Source organism: Lagenorhynchus albirostris, chromosome 21 (genome assembly GCF_949774975.1).
Source record: "Lagenorhynchus albirostris chromosome 21, mLagAlb1.1, whole genome shotgun sequence".
NCBI lineage: Eukaryota > Metazoa > Chordata > Mammalia > Artiodactyla > Delphinidae > Lagenorhynchus > Lagenorhynchus albirostris.
The window spans coordinates 2,481,864-2,503,993 of NC_083115.1; the positions used below are offsets into that span (position 1 = coordinate 2,481,864).

The window sequence follows — 22,130 nt, forward strand, 5'->3', positions numbered from 1 at the left end:
CCGAGAACAGAGCCTTCTCCGGCCCTTCCTTGGCTAACGGTCCTTCTCTTCCAAGCTTGCTCTCTCTTTCTAATCTTTCTTCCCAGCTTGAAATACAAAAACAGGACTTCCCTGGTGACGCGGTGGTTAAGAATCCACCTGCCAATGCAGGGGACATGGGTTCAAGTGCTGGTGCGGGAAGATCCCACATGCCGCAGAGCAACTAAGCCCGTGCGCCACAACTACTGAGCCTGCACTCTAGAGCCCGCGAGCCACAACTACAGAGCCCACGTGCCACAACTACTGAAGCCCGCGTGTGCCTAGAGCTCGTGCACCACAACAAGAGAAGCCAGTGCAGTAAGAATCCCCTGCATTGTAATGAAGAGTAGCCCCCGCTCGCCGCAACTAGAGAAAGCCCGTGCACAGCAACAAAGACCCAACGCAGCCAAAAATAACTAAAAATAAAATAAATAAATTAAAAAAAAACCAAAAACTAAAGACGTCTTTCCTTAGCTTCAGATAATTAAAGCCAAGCGAGTAACAAACGCTGGTCTTTTCCTGTGGTAACCATGTCACAAGTAGTTACATACGGCATCAAGTACCTCCCCCTGCATCGCACGCCTCTGCTTTGAGAACTGACTTGGTGCTGCTGGTGTGTGGGTTCTGCGCAGGCCTCCCTGGCGGCCCAGCCTCCCTTCGTTAGCTCCGGGGCACTGTAGCTATGGGAAAACACTAGCAGGTGGTCCAGAGTGGGCAGTGAGCTAGGAGAGGGCTGACAGTTTTTACTTTTAGACAAGTAAGCAATGAAAAAGTGTTCACGACTGTTCCCTTTGCAGAACTCTCCCTTCAGGTTCGAACTTGGAACTTGCCAGCTTTGGTCATGTATTTTATGCCCTTAAAGGGTTTGTACTTCTCTCCATACATATCCAGACGATTCACTTTGAGTCCTGGAAGGAAGGAAGAACAAGACATAAGCATTACTCAAAAGAAGCAGGTAGCAGAACTGTTTAGGTTCGTTTCAACTCAAAGAGATCCGTGGGCTAGAAAAATCTGCAACAGTGAACTGGAAAATACCTGCCCTTACTTATATCACTTAAACGCAGCCGACAGATACTTCACTCTTGGTATAACAGGCTGAAAATAAAACCCTGCCCCAATGAAAAGCTAGCCTATTCGGAGACATATTCCTGAAGTGGAAAGGGCAGAAAGTTATACGCAGGCTGAAATGAGGGTAAGGGAAAATTAAGACCGCTCCAGATTTTTCTCAAGTTATGGGGTTGAACATATGAATTAATAATAATAACAGAATTAACAAATTCATAATCAAATAAAGGTATAATTAAATGAATAAATTAATGATGAAAAGTGATGAATTAATACATGAGTGCTTCCTATTCTCACTATACTAAGAAATGAACATTTTATACTGTGCAGAGCTTTAAAGTTTATTAAGTATTTTAAGATGAAAGAGCTTATTTAAGTGAATTCTAATCACTTAAACTAGACAAGATCCGTTGGTAAAAAGGAACAGGAACTTCATATAAAGCTGAAGTCATCTCCTATCCATCTGAAAGGGTCGTTCTAAGGACTGAATAAGAAAATAGATGAAGAGAGCTTAAACCAGTGCCTGGCGCGTAGTAAACTACCTGCGGGGCATAGACTACAGTCAATGACTCGGATTGGCCCAAGGGTTCCCAATGATAACAGCACCTGCGAAATCTTCTGAAACTGGGGGAAAGGAGGGGAGGGGAACTGTTATTTCAGTCACCAGCTGAGAATGCGGACACATCCCCCTACTGAAAACCCTGGGACCCCAATCAGCAGGCCCAGGGTGACTCAGCCTCGGCCTGAGAACACTTCTGTCTCCGATACTGTTTCCTTCTCACATGTGTCTCAGACACTTTTATTCATGTCACTTAAGCCAACTTTGAGGTGAGGATTACGGACTTTCTCCAGAAATGTGCTAGGAAAGATCTGACTGAAGATCACGTATCCGGTAACGAAACACAACTCTGCAGACAGGGAGCCGCCGGGAGGCTTTGCGATGTCGCTCACTGCCTTGGCCGCTTGCCCGCCCCACAACCTTGGGCTGGGTGTCACTCACCAGAAATGGCCAGCTGCTGGATCTTAAACTGCAGGTTAATCGTGGGGTTCTCATCGGGTTTGGAAGCTCCAGCCTGAAGACTCATGGTCCCCTTCAAACTGGGGAGCTTTTGGGGATTTATTTTTCCTACATCCCAAGACAGCATCTCCAAAGAAACAGGAAAGAAGTTACAGTGGAACCTTCATCTGAGGTGCCGGCCTCCAGGGTGTTTCCCAGCAGAGAATACTATTTGTTACCATCAATTATCTCAGTGTCCTAAACAATGTCCCTTTGCTCCATCTCCCCTTTCCACAAGATATAAGGGCTCCTGCAGAGTTCCTCTATTTATAACAACGGCAGCTCAGCCTCCCGCTTATTCTCCTACCTTGGTGACCGGGTCAAACGTGTGCGTGCCCTGAGACGGCATGAGGTTCATGCTCAGGACGCCTCTGGGCATCTGGCTGCTGACCGTCACCCCCTCGATGCTCTTCCCCATAGTCTGCTTAGGGCCCACCGTTATTTCAAAGCGGCCAAGAGAACTACTGTCCCGGAAGCTGATGTTATGTTTGACATAAACTGGAATCGCCACCAGGCTGGAAAAGAGAGAGACAAAAAGCCCATATCATTAATGTACCGGAAAAAGGGCCACACTTCCCTTTTTTTGCCCCGCTGGCAGCCTTTCCTCCCTCACCTGCTTCCTTATCTTACAAAGTAAGCACAGAAAAACCCTCTAGACATCTTTAATTATTTTCTTTTTGTAAAGCTAAGATGCTGACTAGTAAGTAAACTAATTCTTCTAATGACTCTTTGAATGATATCAACAAAACCACAGAGCAGACCTCGCAGACTATGAGAAAAAGGCGTGGCAAACAAAAACCACGTTTCCGTGTTTTACTTTGTGACGTGTGACCAATAATTATTTGTACTTGGGAGGGTAATATTCATACGTCACGGAGCTTTTCCAATTTCTAGAGAGTGCTTTGACCTGACTTTGATCCTTAAAAAACCCTAAGGGGTAGGGTTGTCATCTGACAGAAGAGGAAACACAGAAGCTACGGGATGATACTAAAGTTGTAACTATCCTTAGCATCTGTGGAGCACTTCCTGTGGCCAGCGCCACTCTAAAGCTTTTCTCTCAATTAGCTCATTTAATCCTCCCTGTAAGTAGGAAGTAGGCACTGCCTCTGTCCTGATGTCATGAATACTGACATCCTCATACGTAACTGAGGTTAACTAACTTGCCATGGTCATATATCATAAGTACTACGGGTGGGGCTTAAGCGTGGGCAGTCTGATTCCAGAGCCTCTGCCCTCAGGCGCTCAGACATTTCCCTACATTATTTATTCCGAATCCCACAGGAAGGCTTCAGTGGCTGTGAGGTCCCACAGCTCTCTTCAGTCTGCATATCTTCTACTATACACCTTCCCCTAAAACCCTCAGACTCCATAGTAAACAGAATGTGCAAGACCAAAAAATCACTGAATTTTATGTTTTTTCATAGCACCATTCATGGCTTTTTTGAGTGGAGGGGATTGAATACAGGTGTTCTCAGATTCCAATCTGAGAAAAGAAAAAGTTCCCGTTTAGGCATATAATAACGACAATAAAACTTACAGCAGTAAACCTAACGAGCACTTACTTTGTGTGAAGCACTGTTTAGAGTCCCTTATTTAACCCACATAACAAGGTACTTTTATTATTTTCAACTTACTTACTACTTTTATTACTTCAACTTTCTCAGGTAAGAAAACAGACACGGAAAGGATAAGCAACTCACCTGAGGTTACCCAATTAGTTACCTGGAGCCCAGGTAACTCCAGAGCCTGAGTTCTTCATCACCATGGATACTGTTTCCAAACACACATACACATGCACGCACACGCACGCACACGCACACTCCACCCTTTGGTTCGATGGCTGCTTACTTCTGTGCACTGACATGGTACGAGAGCAGGCGGAAGTTGCCGTCGGGAGGGATGAAGGAGAGGATGCGCTCGGACTCCCAGCGCTTGAAGCGGACGCAGGGGTGGAAGCTGACATCATCCAGCAGCCTGGGATTCTGGGTGACAGGCAAGGGAAAGGGAAAGCAACAAGCAGGAATTAAACACCGTGCTTCTTTCGGGAAAGTAACTCAGATGCTGTTCTCACTGAAACACACACACACAGACTCTGTCGTTACTTTTAGAAAATTCAAGCCCAACATGAGCTTTGTGGTTGTCCTTGATCACTTCTTCTGGTTCCATCCCCTTCCCCCCACTCTGTCATTCCAGAAGCATCTAATTTCCCAAAAACTAAATCTCTGGCCCAGGATTTTACCATGAAGGAAAGCGTAAGGTCGGGCATTCCGGTCAGCTTGACGCAGGCATCAATAACGCCCTGGATCTCAGCAGTGACTGTGGACCCTGAGACAGAACAAGATGGAAAGAAGGTAAAACCCTCTCTGTCCCTCCCAACTAACATCCCTCCTCCCTCCCTCCTTCTTTAACCTTCTCTTTTTTCTCCCATCCTATTTCCTTCCTTCCTTCTTCCTCCCCTCCCCCATTCTTTCTTCCTTCCTTCTGTCCAACCATCCATCCATCCATCCATCCATCCATCCATCCATCCATCCATCCATCCAGCTCATCTACCCAGTCCATCTGTCCTCCTTCTAAACCTTTATCGACTGCATAACAAGCGCAAGACACTAATGAAGCAGTGGGGAAAAAAGATTGGTGAGACAGTTACTAGCCTAAAGGAATTTTCAATCTAGTGGCAGAATCCAACAGAGCACCGCTATCTTAACCAATGGCTCAGAACACTGAATTCATATCAGAAACTGCTCTCCCTAAGGGCACCAAGGAGCTCTGCCACCAAATGGAATGGATACTTTTGGTCTTCACCCTGCAGGCTCTCCCTGCTGCAGGGCCCTGTGCCCACTTCCTTCTTTCAAGTGTTCCCTTCTCCTAACCGCTCCGATTTCCTGTTTTTCTAGCTCTTCTCTCTCGTGCCTTCTGCAGGTTGCTCCTTCTCTGGACATCCTTTACATGTCGACATCTTATCACAGTTCTGAACTTCTCTTTTCTTGAACCTGACACGGTCTCCTTGGGTTACTTTACCTCCTTCCTAAGGCTTCGATTTCCACTGATGGCCAATTATTTCCTAATCCTTTTTCCAGTTCAGCCTCACTCCTGCCAACGGGACTGCCCCACTTGGATGTGACTGAGGCACTTCAAACTCCACGTGTCAAAAAGTGAGTCCCTTATCTTCATTCCTGGATCTGCAATTTCTCTTTTCCTTAGCTTCATGATAAAACCATCTATCCTGTTGCCTAAGCCAGAAACACGGATGCGTCCTTGATGACTTCCGCCCCCTTGGCATCCATATCCCACCAGCGCTCCAGCCCCTCTTCCCGTGACTCCTCCGCTCCTCTCCATCCTCACTACCATCACGGAACCTGTACCTTGGCCTGGACTCCACCACAGCCTCCCGCCTCCCTGCCCCGAGACTCCCCCCAACTCCGTGCCACGCTGCACGCAGCAGCCCGTTGGACGGTTCTCAACAACAAACCTTGTCAAATTATTCCCAGCTTAAAACTCTTCAATTGCTCCAAAGGGTCCTCCTTAAAATGGCATACAAGATTCTTCACCGTCTGGCCACCTAGAGCTTTTTGGGTTTGTTTTTTTTACTTTTTCATTGAGATCAAACTTGGAGTAAAACGCAAACATCTTAAATGTCCAGCCCAATGAATTTTTAAATATGTTCACACCTACACAGATACCACCCGCGTCAAGATGCGGACCCTCACCGGCAACCCAGCACACTCCTGTTGTCCATCCCAGTTCACCTGAGTCCCTAAAATTCTGACTTTTATCACCTTAGATTAAGTTGCACATGTTTTCAAACGTCATATAAATGTATGTGATCTTAGGCATCTGACTCTGCTGCTCAATACCGTGAGGTTCATTCATGCTGTCAGGTGTACCTGCAGTTCTTTTTCTTCACTGTAGAGTATCCCATGGTGTGATCATATCGAAATGTCTTTATCCTTTGTATTACTGATGGACATTTGGGTCCTTTCCAGTTTGGGGCTAATATGAAAAGCTGCTGTGCCTACTTCGTTTTAAAGCCTCATCGCTTACTTTTCTTTTTTTTTTAACACCTCTCAATCCAATCACACTGAGCTACTTTATTTCCCAACAATATTTTACTCATCTTATAGTGTTTGCACTGCTTTGCTCCCAAATCCACGTAGGTCTTACTAACTCCTACTCATTCCCCTGACAAAGCGTTAGTTAGCTTTACAATTTGCCCTGGGTGGGAGGGGACGTCTCTTATGCTCCATCTTTTTCCCTCTCTCTCCCTTGCTAGACTTTCAGGAAGCTTCCTGCAGCCATAGACCCTGTCTTAGTCACCACCACATGCCCATGATCTGGCACTCAGGTACAGCACCACTGGTTCTCCGTAAACACTTTCTGGATGACTGAGTTCACTCATGTGAAGAGAACTTTCTCTAAATTTCTAAGCTCCAAGGACTTGTAGTCACATTAACCTATCCCAATGGATAGAAAAGAAGGTTCTCTGAATTTTAGTGATTACAATGTTAGTTCTGCCATGAGAACTGAGAGTCAAATACTTCCAAAAGGAAATCTGATCAACAGGAGATCAGGTTGTTACCTTTCTTTTTCACTCGAGAGGATAAAACCAGTGAAAGTGTAAGCTCAGCACTGGTCTGCATCATGTTTTTCTTATTGCTTTTCTTTCAGCTTTGTTGAGGTATAATCAACAAATAAAAAGTGTATCTACTTAAGGTGTACGACTTGATGTTTTGATACACATATACCCTGTGAAGTGATCACCACAATGAAGCTCATTAACATATCTATCAACTCACACAGTTGGGTTTTCTTGGTGGTGAGGGCCCTTAAGCCCTGCACTCTTAGCAAATTTCAAGTAGAGGATACACATGTGAGGTGACGAGGGAAATCCTTTCAGTGTATATGTATATCAAATCACCATAATATACATGCTAAGTATCTTACAGTTTTGTCAATTACACCTCAATAACACCGGGAAAAAAAAAAAAGTACGCAACTGTAGTCACTGTGCCATATATTAAATCTCCAGAACTTTTTCATCTTGTGTAAGTGAAACTTTGTACCCTTTCACCCACATCTCCCCACTTCCCTCTCCCCCAAGTCCTTGGTAACCACCCTTCTACTCTCTGCTTCCATGAGGTTGACTATTGCAGATTCCACATATAAGTGAGATCACGCGATATTTGCCTTTCTGTGTCTGGCTTATTTCACTTAGCATCATGTCCTCCAGGTTCATCCATGTTGTCACAAATGGCAGGATTTCCTTCATTTTATGGCTGAATAATATTCCTGCGTGTGAGTCTATCTCACATCTTTATCCATTCATCCATCAACGGACACTTAGCTTGTTTCCATATCTTGCCTATTGTGAATAACGCTGCAATGAACAAGGGGGTGCAGATTATCTCTTTGAGACACTAATTTCACTTCCTTTGGATCTATACCCAGAAGTGGGATTGCTGGATCATAAGGGAGTTTTAATTTTTTGAGGCACCTCCATACTGTTTCCATAGTGGCTGCACCAACTTACATGCCCCCCCAGCAGTGTACAGGGTTCCCTTTTCTCCACATCATTGTCAACACGTGTCATCTTTTGTCTTTTCGATGTGAGGTGTGAGGTGGTATCTCACTGTGGTTTTGACTTGCTTTTCCCTGATGGCTGGTGACACTGAACACCTTTCCATATGCCTGTTGGTCATTTGTATGTCTTTTTTTGAAATATGTCTCTTCAGATCCTTTGCGCCCACTTTTTTGTCAGATTATCTGGGTTTTTTTGCTATTAAATTGTATGAGTTCCTCGTGTATTCTGGATATTAACCCCTTATCAGATACATGGTTTTCAGATATTTTCTCTCATTTGTAGGTTGTCTTTTCCACTCTGTTGATTGGCTCCTTTGTTGTACAGAAGCATTTTAGCTTGATGCAATCCCATCTATTTTTCCTTTTGTTGCCTTTGCTTTTAGTGTCATATCCAAAAAATCACTGCCCAGACCAGTGTGAAGAAGCTTCTTCCCTATGTTTTCTGCTAGTAGTTTTATGGTTCCAGATCTTATGTTTAGGTCTTGTATCCATTTTGTATGTGGTGTGAGATAAGGGTAATTTTATTCTTCTACATGTGAATATCCAGTTTTCCCAACACCACTTACTGCAGAGACTAGCCTTTCCCCATTGCATGTTCTTGGCACTCTTGTTGAAGTCCAGCTGGCTGTAAACACATGGATTTATTGCTGAGCTTTCTATGCTGTTTCACTGGGATACGTGTCTGTTTTTACGACACTACCATACATTTTGATTTCTGTAGTTCTGTAATATATTTTGAAATATAGAATTGTGAAGCTCCCAGCTTTGTTCTTGCTCAAGACTGCTTTGGCTATTTGAGGTCTTTCGTGGCTCCATATGAATTTTAGGATTGTTTTTTCTATTTCTATAAAGAATGCCATTGAGATATTTATGTGGATAGCATTTGGGATTTTGATGGGGATAGACTGCTTTGTGTATTACGAACATTTTAACAATATTAATTCTTCCAATCCATGAACAAAGCATGCCTTTCCATTTATCTGCTCTTCTTCAATTTCCTTGATCAGTGCTTTGTAATTTTCAGTGTATAAGTCTCTTCGGTTAAGTTTATTCCTAAGTATTTTATTCTTTTTGTTGTTATCGTAAGTGGGATTGTTTCCTTAGTTCCCTTTTTTGATAGTTCATTGTTTGTGTATAGAAACACCACTGATTTTTGCATGTTGATTTCGTATCCTGCAACTTTACTGAATTTATTAGTTCTAAAAGTGTTTGGTTGGAGTCTTTAGAAGTTTCTACATGTATGATCATGTCATCTACATCATAACACTTCAGTCCAGTCCTAATACACAATGCTTGACACAAAGTAGCCACTAAGTTAAAATGAATGACCTTGAATAGGGGGTAATTCTGGTACTAGCTAGCACTATCTAAAAGGGGCCTCTTTCTATTTTCATAGTTCTGTGAACAGGCTGAAAGCACTTACCTGATTTATCAATGATGGCATCAATCTCTTCAATCACATCAAAATAGGCCTCATTGTTGGTGTATTTCACCCCAGTCCGTCGCCAAGGCACCACGGACAGCTGCCCAGTGGGAAGCTGGTCACCCACATTGGTGCTTCCTGAGACAATGAATATTTGATAATTAGATGTAACCAATTATCCAACAACCAGAGAACACTTCCCCAAAAGTTTCTATACATCCGCTATCCATGCACTTAATTGAAGAATTTTTCCAAGAAAAAGATTATAGCTTTCCCAACTTCTATCTTGGTAACCTAATCTATTTTAAAAACTTGTCACCAGCTGGTCTGCCTCCTCAAGCAGAATAAAGGTTAACAAGTTACCTGAGAAACAGATATCATATTTTGGTTTTGAAAGTAACCTGAACTTGGTCTCTCAAATTGCACAATACATGCAGCTTAAATAATGCATTGGCTTTCGGTAGGGATGGTAATCTACATACTGATATAAAATTTTCATGGGTAAAAACAGTATTCTAGTTTGAAGCAGGTTTTTAGATACATTTATGCCAGGTATTAAAATGTATACATAAACATAATCTCTCTTATACCAATACTGGAACTCAGGAAAAGAATATAAATCAGATCGTTCCCTGTCTGTAAGAATTGTAAGTTGATTCCTTGATTTGTTTTTTTCCCCACAGGTATCAAATTTTTTTTTTAATTCAAAGGTTCTATACTGAAATTCTGAAATAGAACTAATTTAAAATCTATTTTCTTCTAATGTAACCTGGATCTTTTTTAATATAAAGAAGGAAACATTAAACACACATATAGTCAGCAGCTTTACAAAACATTTCAACTAAGATAGCTGGTTTTCAGATATCTTTTCTAGATTTAAGTGAGATTCAGGAAAATGACTTCACAGTATTTATAAGTGATTCAGTCACTAACAAAGCTTTTAAAGTTTTAAATGAGCCCAGAATATTGAAAAACCTGACAATTTGTTTTCTTAAAAAGAGGCACTATGTATTAAAACATATCAACAAGCTATAATAATTAAAGCAGTATGGTTATAAGGCAGGAAAGCCTAAAAACAGACCAAAAATCCAATAATGACTTAGTGCAAGATAAAAATATCATTTTAAAACAAGGAGGGCTTCCCTGGTGGCACAGTGGTTAAGAATCCACCTGCCAATGCAGGGGACACGGGTTCCAGCCCTGGTCCAGGAAGATCCCACATGCCACGGAGCAACTAAGCCTGTGAACCACAACTACTGAGTCTGCTCTCTAGAGCCCTCAAGCCACAACTACTGAGCCCACACGCCACAGCTACTGAAGCACGCACGCCTAGAGCCTGTGCTCCGGAACAAGAGAAGCCACCACAGTGAGAAGCTCATGCACCGCAACGAAGAGCAGCCCCTGCTCGCCACAGCTAGAGAAAGCCTGCGCGCAGCAACAAAGACCCAACACAGCCAGAAGTAAATAAATAAAATAAAAATAAATAAATAAAATGGATGCATGCATACTTAAAAAAAAATGAGGAAAAGGGGTAAAGTATTCAATAAATAGTGCTAGGGAAACTGACAGTTTTGGAGAAAAAACCACAGAGCCTTACTTTACTGAGACAATTTCCAAATGGATTAAAGAATTAAATCTAAAAATAAAACCATAAAAGAACAAGAAGAAAATTGTATTTTTTTAAAAGAAAGACTTTCCCTTCTTTGAGATCAAGAAGACATTTGCCAATATTTCCTTCTAACAATTATAAAGTTTCTTTGTGTTTAACTCTTGATCCAGCTAAAATTTATTTTGTGTATACAGTGAGTAGGGGAACTTCATTTCTTTTCTGTATCAAAGCTGACTGCCCTGATACAATATATTTAACAACTGGCCCGCAGTCCATGGATTTGATATATGAGCACATTTATCTATACCAAATTCCTATAAAAGGATCTGTTTCTGGACTTTCTATTTTATCCCAATCGTCTATTTGTCTATTAATGGGCTAATACTATATTTTAAAAATTACCAAAACTTCATAATATATCTTGATTCTGATAGGACACATTTTTTCTCTTGCTCTTTTTAAAAAAATATTTTTCCCCCAAACTCTCTTGGCTCTTAAAGTATATCTATTCTATGAGCTTTGTCTAATGTACCAAGTGAACTTAAATATGTCTTGATATTTGACAGGGCAAATTCTTCCAACCCCTCTGTAATTACTTTTTTAAATGTATTTTTCATTCAGTTTGTCAAATTCCATGAAAACTCTTGTTTATATATTAAGCAAGACCCAAAATGTAAAACCTTAATGAAGCAGAATGATTATTTTGACTACATCAAAAAACTTTAAAGGTGGCTAAACAAACACCACCTTGAACAATGTTAAATGACCAGGGGCAGGATGTGAGAAAACATCTACAACAGAGCATTCAAAATACACACAGACTCCTGCAAACTAGCGTGTGTATTTAGAGTATATATGATAGTTTAATATCCTTAAATGAAAGGAATACTTTTCAATTAGTAGGAAAAAAGAAAAACATTTCAACAATAACCAAAAAAAAAAACAGGCAAAGGACATAAAAAAGTAAATCACAATAGAGGAAAAACAGTCAGTGAACACTTGAACAGGTTTTAACTTCCTTAGTAATAAAAAACAAGTTTGGAAGTAACAAGATATCACTAAACTATCCAATTGCCAAAGTTGTAAAATAATTAATAACGATAATAATAGAGTTGGCCAGGTTGCATAATTGCTACTGAAAGTATAAACTGACGTAACTTCTCTGGGGGGCTATGTGGCACAATGCATTAAAGTCCTTAAGACACACACACCTTCTTTTTTCTTTTCTTTTTTTTTTTTTTGCGGTACGCTGGCCTCTCACTGTTGTGGCATCTCCCGTTGTGGAGCACAGGCTCCGGACGCGCAGGCTCAGTGGCCATGGCTCACGGGCCCAGCCACGCCGCAGCAGGTGGGATCTTCCCGGACCGGGGCACGAACCCGTGTCCCCTGCATCGGCAGGCGGACTCTCAACCACTGCGCCACCAGGGAAGCCCTGTTGTATATTTTTAAACTTAACTTTTCGTCATTGTTTTGTGAACATGTTCCCATTATGATAAATATTAATCTACATCATTTTTGGTGACTTTACAATTTTCTATATAACAAAAATATATTTCATGTTATATTCAAAGATTATAAAGAATAAAATTAAAGCACCTGGATGTTTGCGATGCCCAAAGACAAGCACTCAAAACAATGCACAACAGCAGGCTAAGCCACACCCAGGAGGGTGGCAGCCTTCCCTGGGCCCCCCTCGTACCTGTGATGGTGTTGACAACGGTTCGAAGGATAGTGGGCGGCTTTATCAGTTCTTTGAGGATGTTCGACTCGGTAGCCAATGGAAACCCGTTGTCAAGCATCTCTTCCAATACCTCATAAACCACAACCACATTGTCTTTTATCACAGGCTCTGAACAGACTCCAAAATAATCCTGATGAAAATACAATACGTGTATACATTTGTCACTCAGAGACTGTGATGAGTGAAGGAATGTTCCCAGAGAGCAAGGACCGAGTCCTGTCCACACGTGTTTACTCTGTGTTTCTGGGATCTTCTAAAATAAGTGAATGAAGCATAACCATGGTTCTCTTAGGCAGGCCCAGTTTGGTGGAAAGAACACCGGACTGCATTGTACTACAAGTGTCATTAATAACTTCTTTCAAACTAGAGTAAGTCATTTAATCTCTTTGGGTTAGTTTCTTCAACTAATAAAATATGAAGAATACAAAACTGAATCTAGACTATTACATGTGTTTATGAATTTGAAAGAACTATGCAAAGTGATAATACCTAATATGACATACATTAGACCTGAAAATCTTTTTAACCCTTACTGTTGTGCTATTCCTTAACATTCATGCAGCAAATAAGAATTGGGAGAGAAACAAAATGAAATGAGGGGGTGAGCTAGCACACCTGAAAATCTCTTTGGATCCCCTTACTCTAAGATGCTAGGATTCTAGTAACACTTTGTCCTTTTATTAACAAAGGTTAAACTTAGATACTAAATTGTCTGGGTTGTGGAAAAAGCACTGGATTCCAAATCAGAAGGCCTGGGTAATAATCTTAATTGTCACCTACTAGATTAAGTCCTGCTGACTAATTTGGGTCTTGATTTCTCTCATAGTATAGTCAGGATAATACCATGGGCTGCACAGGGTTGTAAAAACTCAGCCTGATGGATGAACTGAGAATATGTATGAACATGCTTTGTAAACTACAAAGCACCATGTAATCCGTGGTGCGCGGCAATGAAATGATGCAGAGAGACATGCTGTAGCCTCTTGGCGGGCCCCTCCTGGCAACGCCAGCACATCTGCTGCTGGGCCTCTCAGACAGCCCTCTAGGGATTCATCCACTGAGGGAAATTCAGCCCTTTTGAGAAAGCCCATTTTATTCACGGGCGGCACTGACTGTTAGGAAGTTCCTTCTTTTGCTAAACTGAAATTTGCTTCCTAGGTCTGCCTTACAGAACAGCCCCACGGTGATCTAGTGATCTGAAGACCAGGAGAAGCTTTGACTTGCATTTTTCTTCACAGGGCCAAACTCCCTGTTTGGTCCTCCCACTGTTCGTGCTACAGTAAGGTTTCTAGATTCTTTCACTGTCTTGCCATTTCTTTTGAATTTGCTCTAGTTTTCCAACAGTCTCCTCAAATTATGACATCCAAAACGGAACACAGACTCCAGATATGACCTAAATTACATCAGGTGACATCAACTATCAGAGACATTCCAATATCCAAGACCACTTAGGAGTCAGGAATGTGTTTCTAAAACAAAAAGATTTCTTCTTTAAAAAAATGAGGATTGAAGGGGGGTAAAAGTTATACATTTCCTTCTCAAGAATGATTTTATTTTGAAAAATAAATAAGACACCTCACTCAAGAAAAGGGAGCCCTCCTACACTGTCGGTGGGAATGTAAACTGCTGCAGCCACTATGGAACAGTATGGAGGGGCCTTAAAAAACTAAAAATAGAGCTACCATATGGTCCAGCAATCCCCTCCTGGGCATATGTCCAGACAAAACTATAATTCAAAAAGGTAAATGCACTCCTATGTTCATAGCAGCACTATTCACAACAGCCAAGACATGCAACAACCTAAGTGTCCATTGATGTATAAATGGATAAAGAAGATGTGGTATATATACATACAATGGAATACTACTCGGCCATAAAAAAGAATGAAATAATGCCATTTGGAGCAACACGGATGGACCTAGAGATCATTGTACTAAGTGATGTAAGTCAGACTGAGAAAGACAAATACCATATGATATCACTTACATGTGGAATCTAAAATATGACACAAAGGAACTTACCTATGAAACAGAAACAGACTCACAGACATAGAGAACGGACTTGTGCTTGACAAGGGGGAGGGAAAGTGGGGGAGGGATGGACTGGGAGTTTGGGGTTAGCAGATGCAAACTCTTATATAGAGAATAGATGGACCACAAGGTCCTACTGTATAACACAGGGAACTATATTCACTATCCTGTGATAAAACATAATGGACAAGAATAAGAAAAAATGTGTGTATATATATATATATATATATATATATATATATATGACCAAATCACTTTGCAGTACAGCATAAATTACAACATTGTAAAACAACTATACTTCAATAAAATAAACTTTAAAAAACACCTCCCTCGATTTTCTAGTCAGGCAGAATGTGATTTTCTCAATCATCAGCTGGAAGCAGACTGGTGAGGACGGCACAGCGCCACAGCAAAGTGTGTCACTTGCATAGCGGGAGCTCCTTCCGCTATGAGAGGAAGAGCGCAGCCAGAGAACACACATCAGATAAGACATTAAAATCAGGATGCGGCCATTTACTTTTAACAAATGCTTCCAAAATGGCAAGCTCTAAAGTCCCAGCCTTCCAAAGTAGCCACTTTGAGGTTTTCCCCAATTCCTCTGTGGTTTCAACTAGATTAAACAACATTTCTCACTTCCTGCCTTGTAATAAGTTACATCGTATCACTACGGAGATAGGGAGCAGACTGTTAACGGCGTAAAGCATCCCTGTGGAAATCCTAACAAGGCCCAGCTCCAGCGGCTGAAGATCAATACTGCTGGGCTATTCTAGTTCTTCCATATACTGGGGTTTATCATTCTCAGGATTTCACTGTGTGATGGAACAAGTATGCCACTGGGATCCCAGAACAGAACTACCAGAAAAGAATTTGGGGAAAAAATATAAATGTACGTATATTCTTTGGGGAATGAAACTGTTCTAAACATGTGATCTATATCTGAGGGTAAATGAAAGGACTCTTTGACTTGCTTTTTAATTTTTATCGTAATGTCTGGGTCCTTGTTCTCTTCTTCTCCAATCCCACAATTTCTATATTCATATGACCAGTTCCAGGCCTCACATGACAAAGAAGTTAACGCAAAGGGCCCTTGATTCTCATGGATCGTTGAGTTATGCAAACAACCACAACCGTTAGAAGTTGAGCAATCCTTTTAGGGAGAAAATGTCTGAATCCAGAGTCTGGGCAGCCTAGAATCCCGTGCCATAAAGGGTGTTGACATCCTGGTATGACATACCTTCCCACGCCCCAAGATCTCCAAATCTATTCCTGAAGGAAAAACTCGAAATGAAAACTGTCTCTTGGAAAATGTGTCACTTAAGTTTTTACAGGTACAGAAGATTTTCCAATGTTAAGTTTGCAAAAAACAGCCCGTCACTGGTACTCATATGCTGTGGACGAGCACCCCAAATTCAAGCTGAAGGATGGGTTCCCAAGTTACCCCTGCCAGGGTGAGTGAATCACTTTTTGATGCAACTCAAAGCAATGTCGTTAACGATGGTTAACATCAAGTCTACCATAAATAAAAAATCGAAACTCATCAGCTTTGTGAACAAAATGTAGGATAATTCCATTCTCTAGAAATGAAACGACTGTATACCATCATACCAAGTAGGGTGGCTTTCCCAGGCAACGGGTTCAAAAGTATACAACCTGTCATTCTAGGTGCACCCCGTTCAATAAATAGAAAAAAGCATCTTACCAGATGGGAGAGGAAGTGAGCAAAGTCAGAGTTTTAATTTCTTTTTTAAGTTCCTTCACGGAGGCTGAAAACAATGGAAGCAGAACTATAAAGACACTTTGTAAGGTACATGGATGAACTTCCTCACATTCACGCACCTGAAATGTGTCCACTACTCGGTGAAGGAACTCAATGACAAACAGAGGTGGCACCTCCGTCTGGATCACAGCCACAAAAAAGATCTTGTGACGGTAAACACTTAGGAGATAGTGGTGAGGGGTGGAGATAACTGGAGGAACATTTTCAGCCTCAGTTGCTCGCTCTTGTGCCTCGAAAAAGTAATCGCAAACAGAACGACTGACCACACTCTTCCAGTGTTTCTCCAGGAAAATATCTCCAGAGGAGTTGATCAAGAAAAGGCTGTGAATCATGGTGGAGGCTGTCAGTGAGAGAGGAAAGTCTTTTTCCGTCCGACAGCCTCTGCAAACGCTCAACTCTAAAAACAAGAGAAGCTCTGATCAGTTGCAGTCAACCAAAACCCCCTCCCCATCCTTGCAGCAGCCCAAGCCTTCTTACCCACCTTCCAAGATGAGACTCAAGTCTTCCACTATTGCAGGAGCCCGAAGTATCACTCCCTAGAATTCCTAAGGGTAATTATGATTATCAGCTAATCATATACTGTCATCTTTACTACTGCCTGAATCATATCCACTTAAAATTCCACTTAATTTTTGAGTGTCTATTTTCTCAACTGGACTGGCAGCTCCTTGAGAAGAAAAGCCCCTGCCTCATGTTTTTTGTTGCCTCCTTGTAACAAGAGGGCTTCAAAGAACACTGATGAGTTTCATGTATTTGGCAACAATACACACCTATAAGAAATGGTTATGTTTGTGTAGTCTCATACAGTAGCCATCGGACAAATGGGGCCGCTGAGTACTTCAGATGTGGCTGGTCCAAACTGAGATGTGCTGTGAATGTAAGACACGCACCAGATTTTGAAGGCTTTTTATGGAAAAAAAAAAAAAGAATTTAAGATAGCTTACCAATAATTTAATATCAATTAATTAAGTCAATTAATAATATTAACTTAATACGGATTATACTTAATATTGATATTTTGGATATATTGGGTAAATAAAAGATATAAAAATTAATTCAACTGGTTTATTTTTTAAATGTGCTTACTAAAACATGTAAAATTACACAGTATGTGGATCGCTGCCTATTTCTACTGGATAGCGATGGTCCACGGAATAGAGCTGTCGTGATCTTGATTTATCCAGTCAGACCCCATTTTCTAACTACATGTTATGCCAAGGCTCTACATTGGATGCCTTTAAAAAAAATCCCTCTGGGGGGATCCCCCAGGTCCCTCAGGCGGCGGCATCTCTACGTGCCAGTCCCCAGAAACGAGGCGGCCGCGCGGGACCCCAGCTGTGGCCACTCCGCTAACTGGTCCAGGTGGCCAAATCGCGAAGGCCTGTTGTACCAAGTGCCTCAGGGTGAGCTTAATCCCTCTGCCGGCGACGAGGCTGCGGGAGGGAGAGGGGCCGGGGAGCCACGCTGTGGCGGCGCAGAGTCGGCTGCCAACGAGGGTTATTTCTGCGCTGGTCGCAGGGAGGATGGAGGCAGCTTGGGGCGAGGTAGACGCGGGCGGATTAAGGTGTGCGCACGATCCGGGGCTGAAAAGGGTCGCACGTCTGCGCACCTGCGTCGCCATGACAACAGTGTCCCCTCCTCCCCCAGCCCTCCGGCCGGAGTAGGCCACCTCCCTAGACCGGGACTCAGCCCCTCACCTCTCCCTGCTGCATCACGCAGCTCGGAGGGTCGGTCAGGCGGCACCCCGTGGCCCCGCCCCTGCCCCGCGTGCCCCCGCTCAGACCCCCGCGCGCCCCCGCCCAGACCCCCGCGCGCCCAGCCCCACCCGGGACCCGGGTCATCAGCCCTCCTTACCCCACTTGCTCTTCGCAGCGCCCACCGTTCGGCCGCGCGGGCAGGCCCCGCCCCCAGGGGCCCCCCCGCGCCCGCCGGCTGCCGCTCGCCCGCTGATTGGCCGGCCAGCGGGACTCTCGCCAGCACCGCCCGCGACGGAGGTCTGAAGGCCGCTCATTGGGCATCGGCGATCCATTGCTCCCCTCTGATTGATCGCGATCCGCCTCTCACCCTGTTCTGGAGCCCCCAATTGGCCCTTGTTCAGGCTCCGGTAATCTCTGATTGGTGCAGCTCTGGGACTCTGAGCCCTGATTGGCTGTCATGAACAGTTGGCGGACCGCCCGGCCCCTAGCCACCCAGTCACAAAGGGCCCGGGTGTCTTCCCTGCCACCTGCGTAACCGCGGAGTGCGCCTCGAAAGGAATGCAGAAAGTGTGACTTACAGGGCACGATTTATCGAAGAGCATATCATGGATAATAAATCCTGAGCAGTAATAACTACTCTCCATTAAGTAAGTGCATTTAAAAAGGGACGTGATGCCTTTTCATTTACGTGCATTGAGTAAAGGTGATTGGCTGTAACGGCGTCCTGTCAAGAGCTCTGAACCAGGATTCAGGCGGTCTCTTTCAGCCCCAGCTGGACCACCACCTGCTCGACCTTGGGCAAGGCACTTAACCTTTCAGAGTCTCAGTTCCCAGATCTGAAAATGAGGGGGTTGGGCAGGTCTCTCTCCAAATTGCAGTGGAGCTCTGATGACTATTTTGAGTTAAGCCACTGTGACCCAGAAAAGCATGCAGTAGAAGTCAAAAGACAAGGTTAAACCTAGTTGTTAAGTGGGATGGGGTGTGGAAGGGGTTTGCCGCGGTGCCTGGACATTGAATATGTTCAATAAAATGGTAAGCTGTGGTGATGATGGTAACAATGCCCCCGACAAGGAGCGCGTCTCCCTGCCTGTGCTGTGGTTTTCACTTGGAGCGGCAGCTCCTCCTGACACAGGACCATGATAGGCGTTTACTGAAAGTGGCATGGATTGTTCCTTGCCATACTTGCTAAGGGCAGATAGTTGGCTAATTTTGAACGAAGTCCGAGAGACAACCCCAAATCAGAATGGCTGAGTCATGAGGCATCCTCCTGTAGGGTTAGGGGCTCTGGTGCCAGACCCCCGGGTTTGAATCCTGCTCCAACACTTTACCAGCTGTGTCATTGAGAAAGTATCTTAACTTCCCTAAACGTCAAGTTCCTTACTTTCAAATAAGGACACTAATAGTACCTACTTCAGTACCTACTTCGGAAAGTTGTTGTGAGGACTGAGTTAGAAAAGTGTCAGCGATTGTTACTGCCTAAGAAACAGCACAAGATACAATTACACACGGTTACTAAGCAATGTGTGTCTAAGGTGCAGAGATGCTATCACTGCTGCGGGCATTTCTCACTCATTCACTGAATTAACCTTTGCTGAGAGCTTCCTGTGTATGAAGCCCTGTGCTGGGCATGCTGCAATGACCAACATCACAGGCCGAGTCTCTTGTCAGAGAACCTGGCTGAGAAGACAAATGAGAAGCAATTACAAAACGGTGTGATGAGCAAGGAGCACATGGGGGGGGGCGGGGCATTGCTGGTGGAAGGGGCAGACTTAGAGTCAGGGAAGTCCATCTAAACTGAAACCTGAAAGAGGAATACAGATTCCACTGGGGGAAGGACAGAGAAGAGTACATGTGGAAAGCTCTAGAGACGAGAGAGGAAACTATAGCTGAGCTAGAACAGGAGAAAGAATGAAGACTCTCTTCTTTTTTTTTTTTCCTAAAATGAGATTGGGGAGGGGGTAAGTAGGAGCCAGGTGGTCGTGAGCTTTGTAATAATTGTTGTTTTTTAAAATTTATTTTATTGAAGTATAGTTGATTTACAATGCTGTCTTAATTTCCACTGTACTGCAAAGTGATTCAGTTATACACATGTAGACATTCTTTTTCATATTCTTTTCCATTACGGTTTATCACAGAATATTGAATATAGTTCCCTGTGCTGTACAGTAGGAACTTATTTTACCCATTCTGTATACAATAGTTTGCATGTAATAATTGTTAATTGTTATAAAACACTGCACCTCTAGTAGCCATCCAAGTGGAGATGTTGGGAAGGCAGCCAGATATATGAGCCTAGGGTCTGGGAGAGAGGTCCGAACTAGAGAGACATAAATTTGGAGTTATCAGTGTATATGGATATTTAGTCAGGGGACTAGTTGAGATGACTAAGAGAGTGAGCACAGAGAGGAGAGGCCCAGAGTCGGGGGACTCCAAAGTTAAGGTTCATAGAAGAGGGGAAGACCCAGGTTCATTTCATCCGCCCAACTACCCTAAAATGAATCATTGCTATGACCCCCTTTTTACAGATGAGAAAACTGCAGGGAGTGCTTAAGTAACTTACTGAAGGTCAAGCAAGCAGGTGAGTGGCAGAGATGGAATTCAAGCACACAGGGAGGTCTAAGCAGTGCTCCTCGAAATGCCACCTCCTGCCTCTCTCAGAAGCCCGAAAGCCCACTAAAAGATGTTAAGCGGGAGAGTGAAATGCCTCCAGACTGACATTTCAGAAAAACCATGTGTATGGGATGGATTAGGGAAGGCCGAGCTTGGGGGCAGGGAGAGCATTTAGACTACTGCAGTAATCCACATGCGAGATGCTTGTGACTGCAGCCAGGATGGGGGACTGGAAAGAAGTGGACACATTCCAATGATAGGTAGAAGGATAGAGATCAGGGACTAATTGAAAGTGAGTGGTGAGAGAGACTAGGAATCAAAGTTGATTCATAGGTTTCTGATTTGGGCAACCATGTGGATGGAAGTGTCATATGTTGAGATGGGGATCCCAGGAAAAGAGGCATGTTGAGGGCAAGGAGAGGTGGCATGAATTCATCATAGCAATGCCCAGGGTCACTAACAAGTCGACACGCAAATATTTGTTGAGTTGAACCAAACAACATAGAACTTGGGAGCTCGAATAGTACATTCCCATGGTTTTAAAAGACACCACAGGAAATCATGGACAAACGGTGAGTCTATTTCAGGCATGAAAATCTCCAGGGGGAAATTCCCTGGTGGTTCAGTGGTTGGGACTCTGTGCTTTCAGTGCCGAGGGTTTCGGTTTGGTCCCTAGTCGGGGAGTTAGGATCCTGTAAGCCACCGTGTGGTATGACCAAAAAAAAAAAGGAAGGAAGGAAAGGAGGGAGGGAGGGAGGAAGGAACGAAGGAAGGAAAGAAAAAGAAAGAAAGAAAGAAAGGAGGAAAGAAAGAAAGGAAGAAAGGCAAAGAAAGAAACAAAGAAAGAGAGAAAATCTCCAGGAAAAGATTTTCTAAAGCTGCCACTGATAAACATCCTAATATTTAACAGCTCTCGCTGCTGCGAAGTTTTCTACCATAAAAAGCCAATCCCAACCCTCCTACACTGTTGGTGGGAATGTAATTTGTACAACCATTATGGTGAATAGTACAGAGGTTCCTTAAAAAACTAAATATAGTGCTTCCCTGGTGGCGCAGTGGTTGAGAATCTGCCTGCCAATGCGGGGGACACAGGTTCGAGCCCTGGTCCGGGAATATCCCACATGCCGTGGAGCAACTAAGCCTGTGCACCACAACTACTAAGCCTGCGCTCTACAGCCCGCGAGCCACAGCTACTGAAGCCTGCGCGCCTAGAGCCCATGCTCCGCAGCAAGAGAAGCCACCACAATGAGAAGGCCACGCACCACAATGAAGAGTAGCCCCTGCACACGGCAACTAGAGAAAGCCCGTGCACAGCAACAAAGACCCAACACAGACAAAAATAAATAAATAAAATAAATTTAAAAAACAAAGAAACTAAATATAGAACTACCATATAATCCAGCAATTCCACTCCTGGGCATATACCCAGAGAAAACCATAATTCAAAAAGCCACGTGCACCCCAGTGTTCATTGCAGCACTATTTACAATAGCCAGGACATGGAAACAACCTAAATGTCCATCGAC

At 43.3% G+C, this 22,130-nt stretch overlaps 1 protein-coding gene across 2 annotated transcripts; it reads right to left on the reverse strand.

Moving 5' to 3' along the window:
• Positions 1-481: 481 nt before the first annotated feature.
• Positions 482-18,197, reverse strand: AP3M2 (adaptor related protein complex 3 subunit mu 2). 2 transcript variants are annotated; one of them, XM_060136545.1, is made up of 9 exons: positions 18,152-18,197; positions 16,357-16,694; positions 12,449-12,620; positions 9,141-9,278; positions 4,380-4,465; positions 3,989-4,122; positions 2,448-2,655; positions 2,084-2,228; positions 482-926 (listed from the first exon to the last, which is right to left on the reverse strand). In XM_060136545.1, the coding sequence occupies exons 2-9, from the start codon at positions 16,627-16,629 to the stop codon at positions 826-828; spliced, it is 1,257 nt and encodes a 418-aa protein (XP_059992528.1). In that variant the 5' UTR covers positions 16,630-16,694; positions 18,152-18,197; the 3' UTR covers positions 482-825. The 2 variants fall into 2 exon arrangements, with proteins under 2 accessions (XP_059992528.1, XP_059992529.1); XM_060136546.1 differs by lacking the exon at positions 18,152-18,197 and adding an exon at positions 16,779-16,825.
• Positions 18,198-22,130: the final 3,933 nt, after the last annotated feature.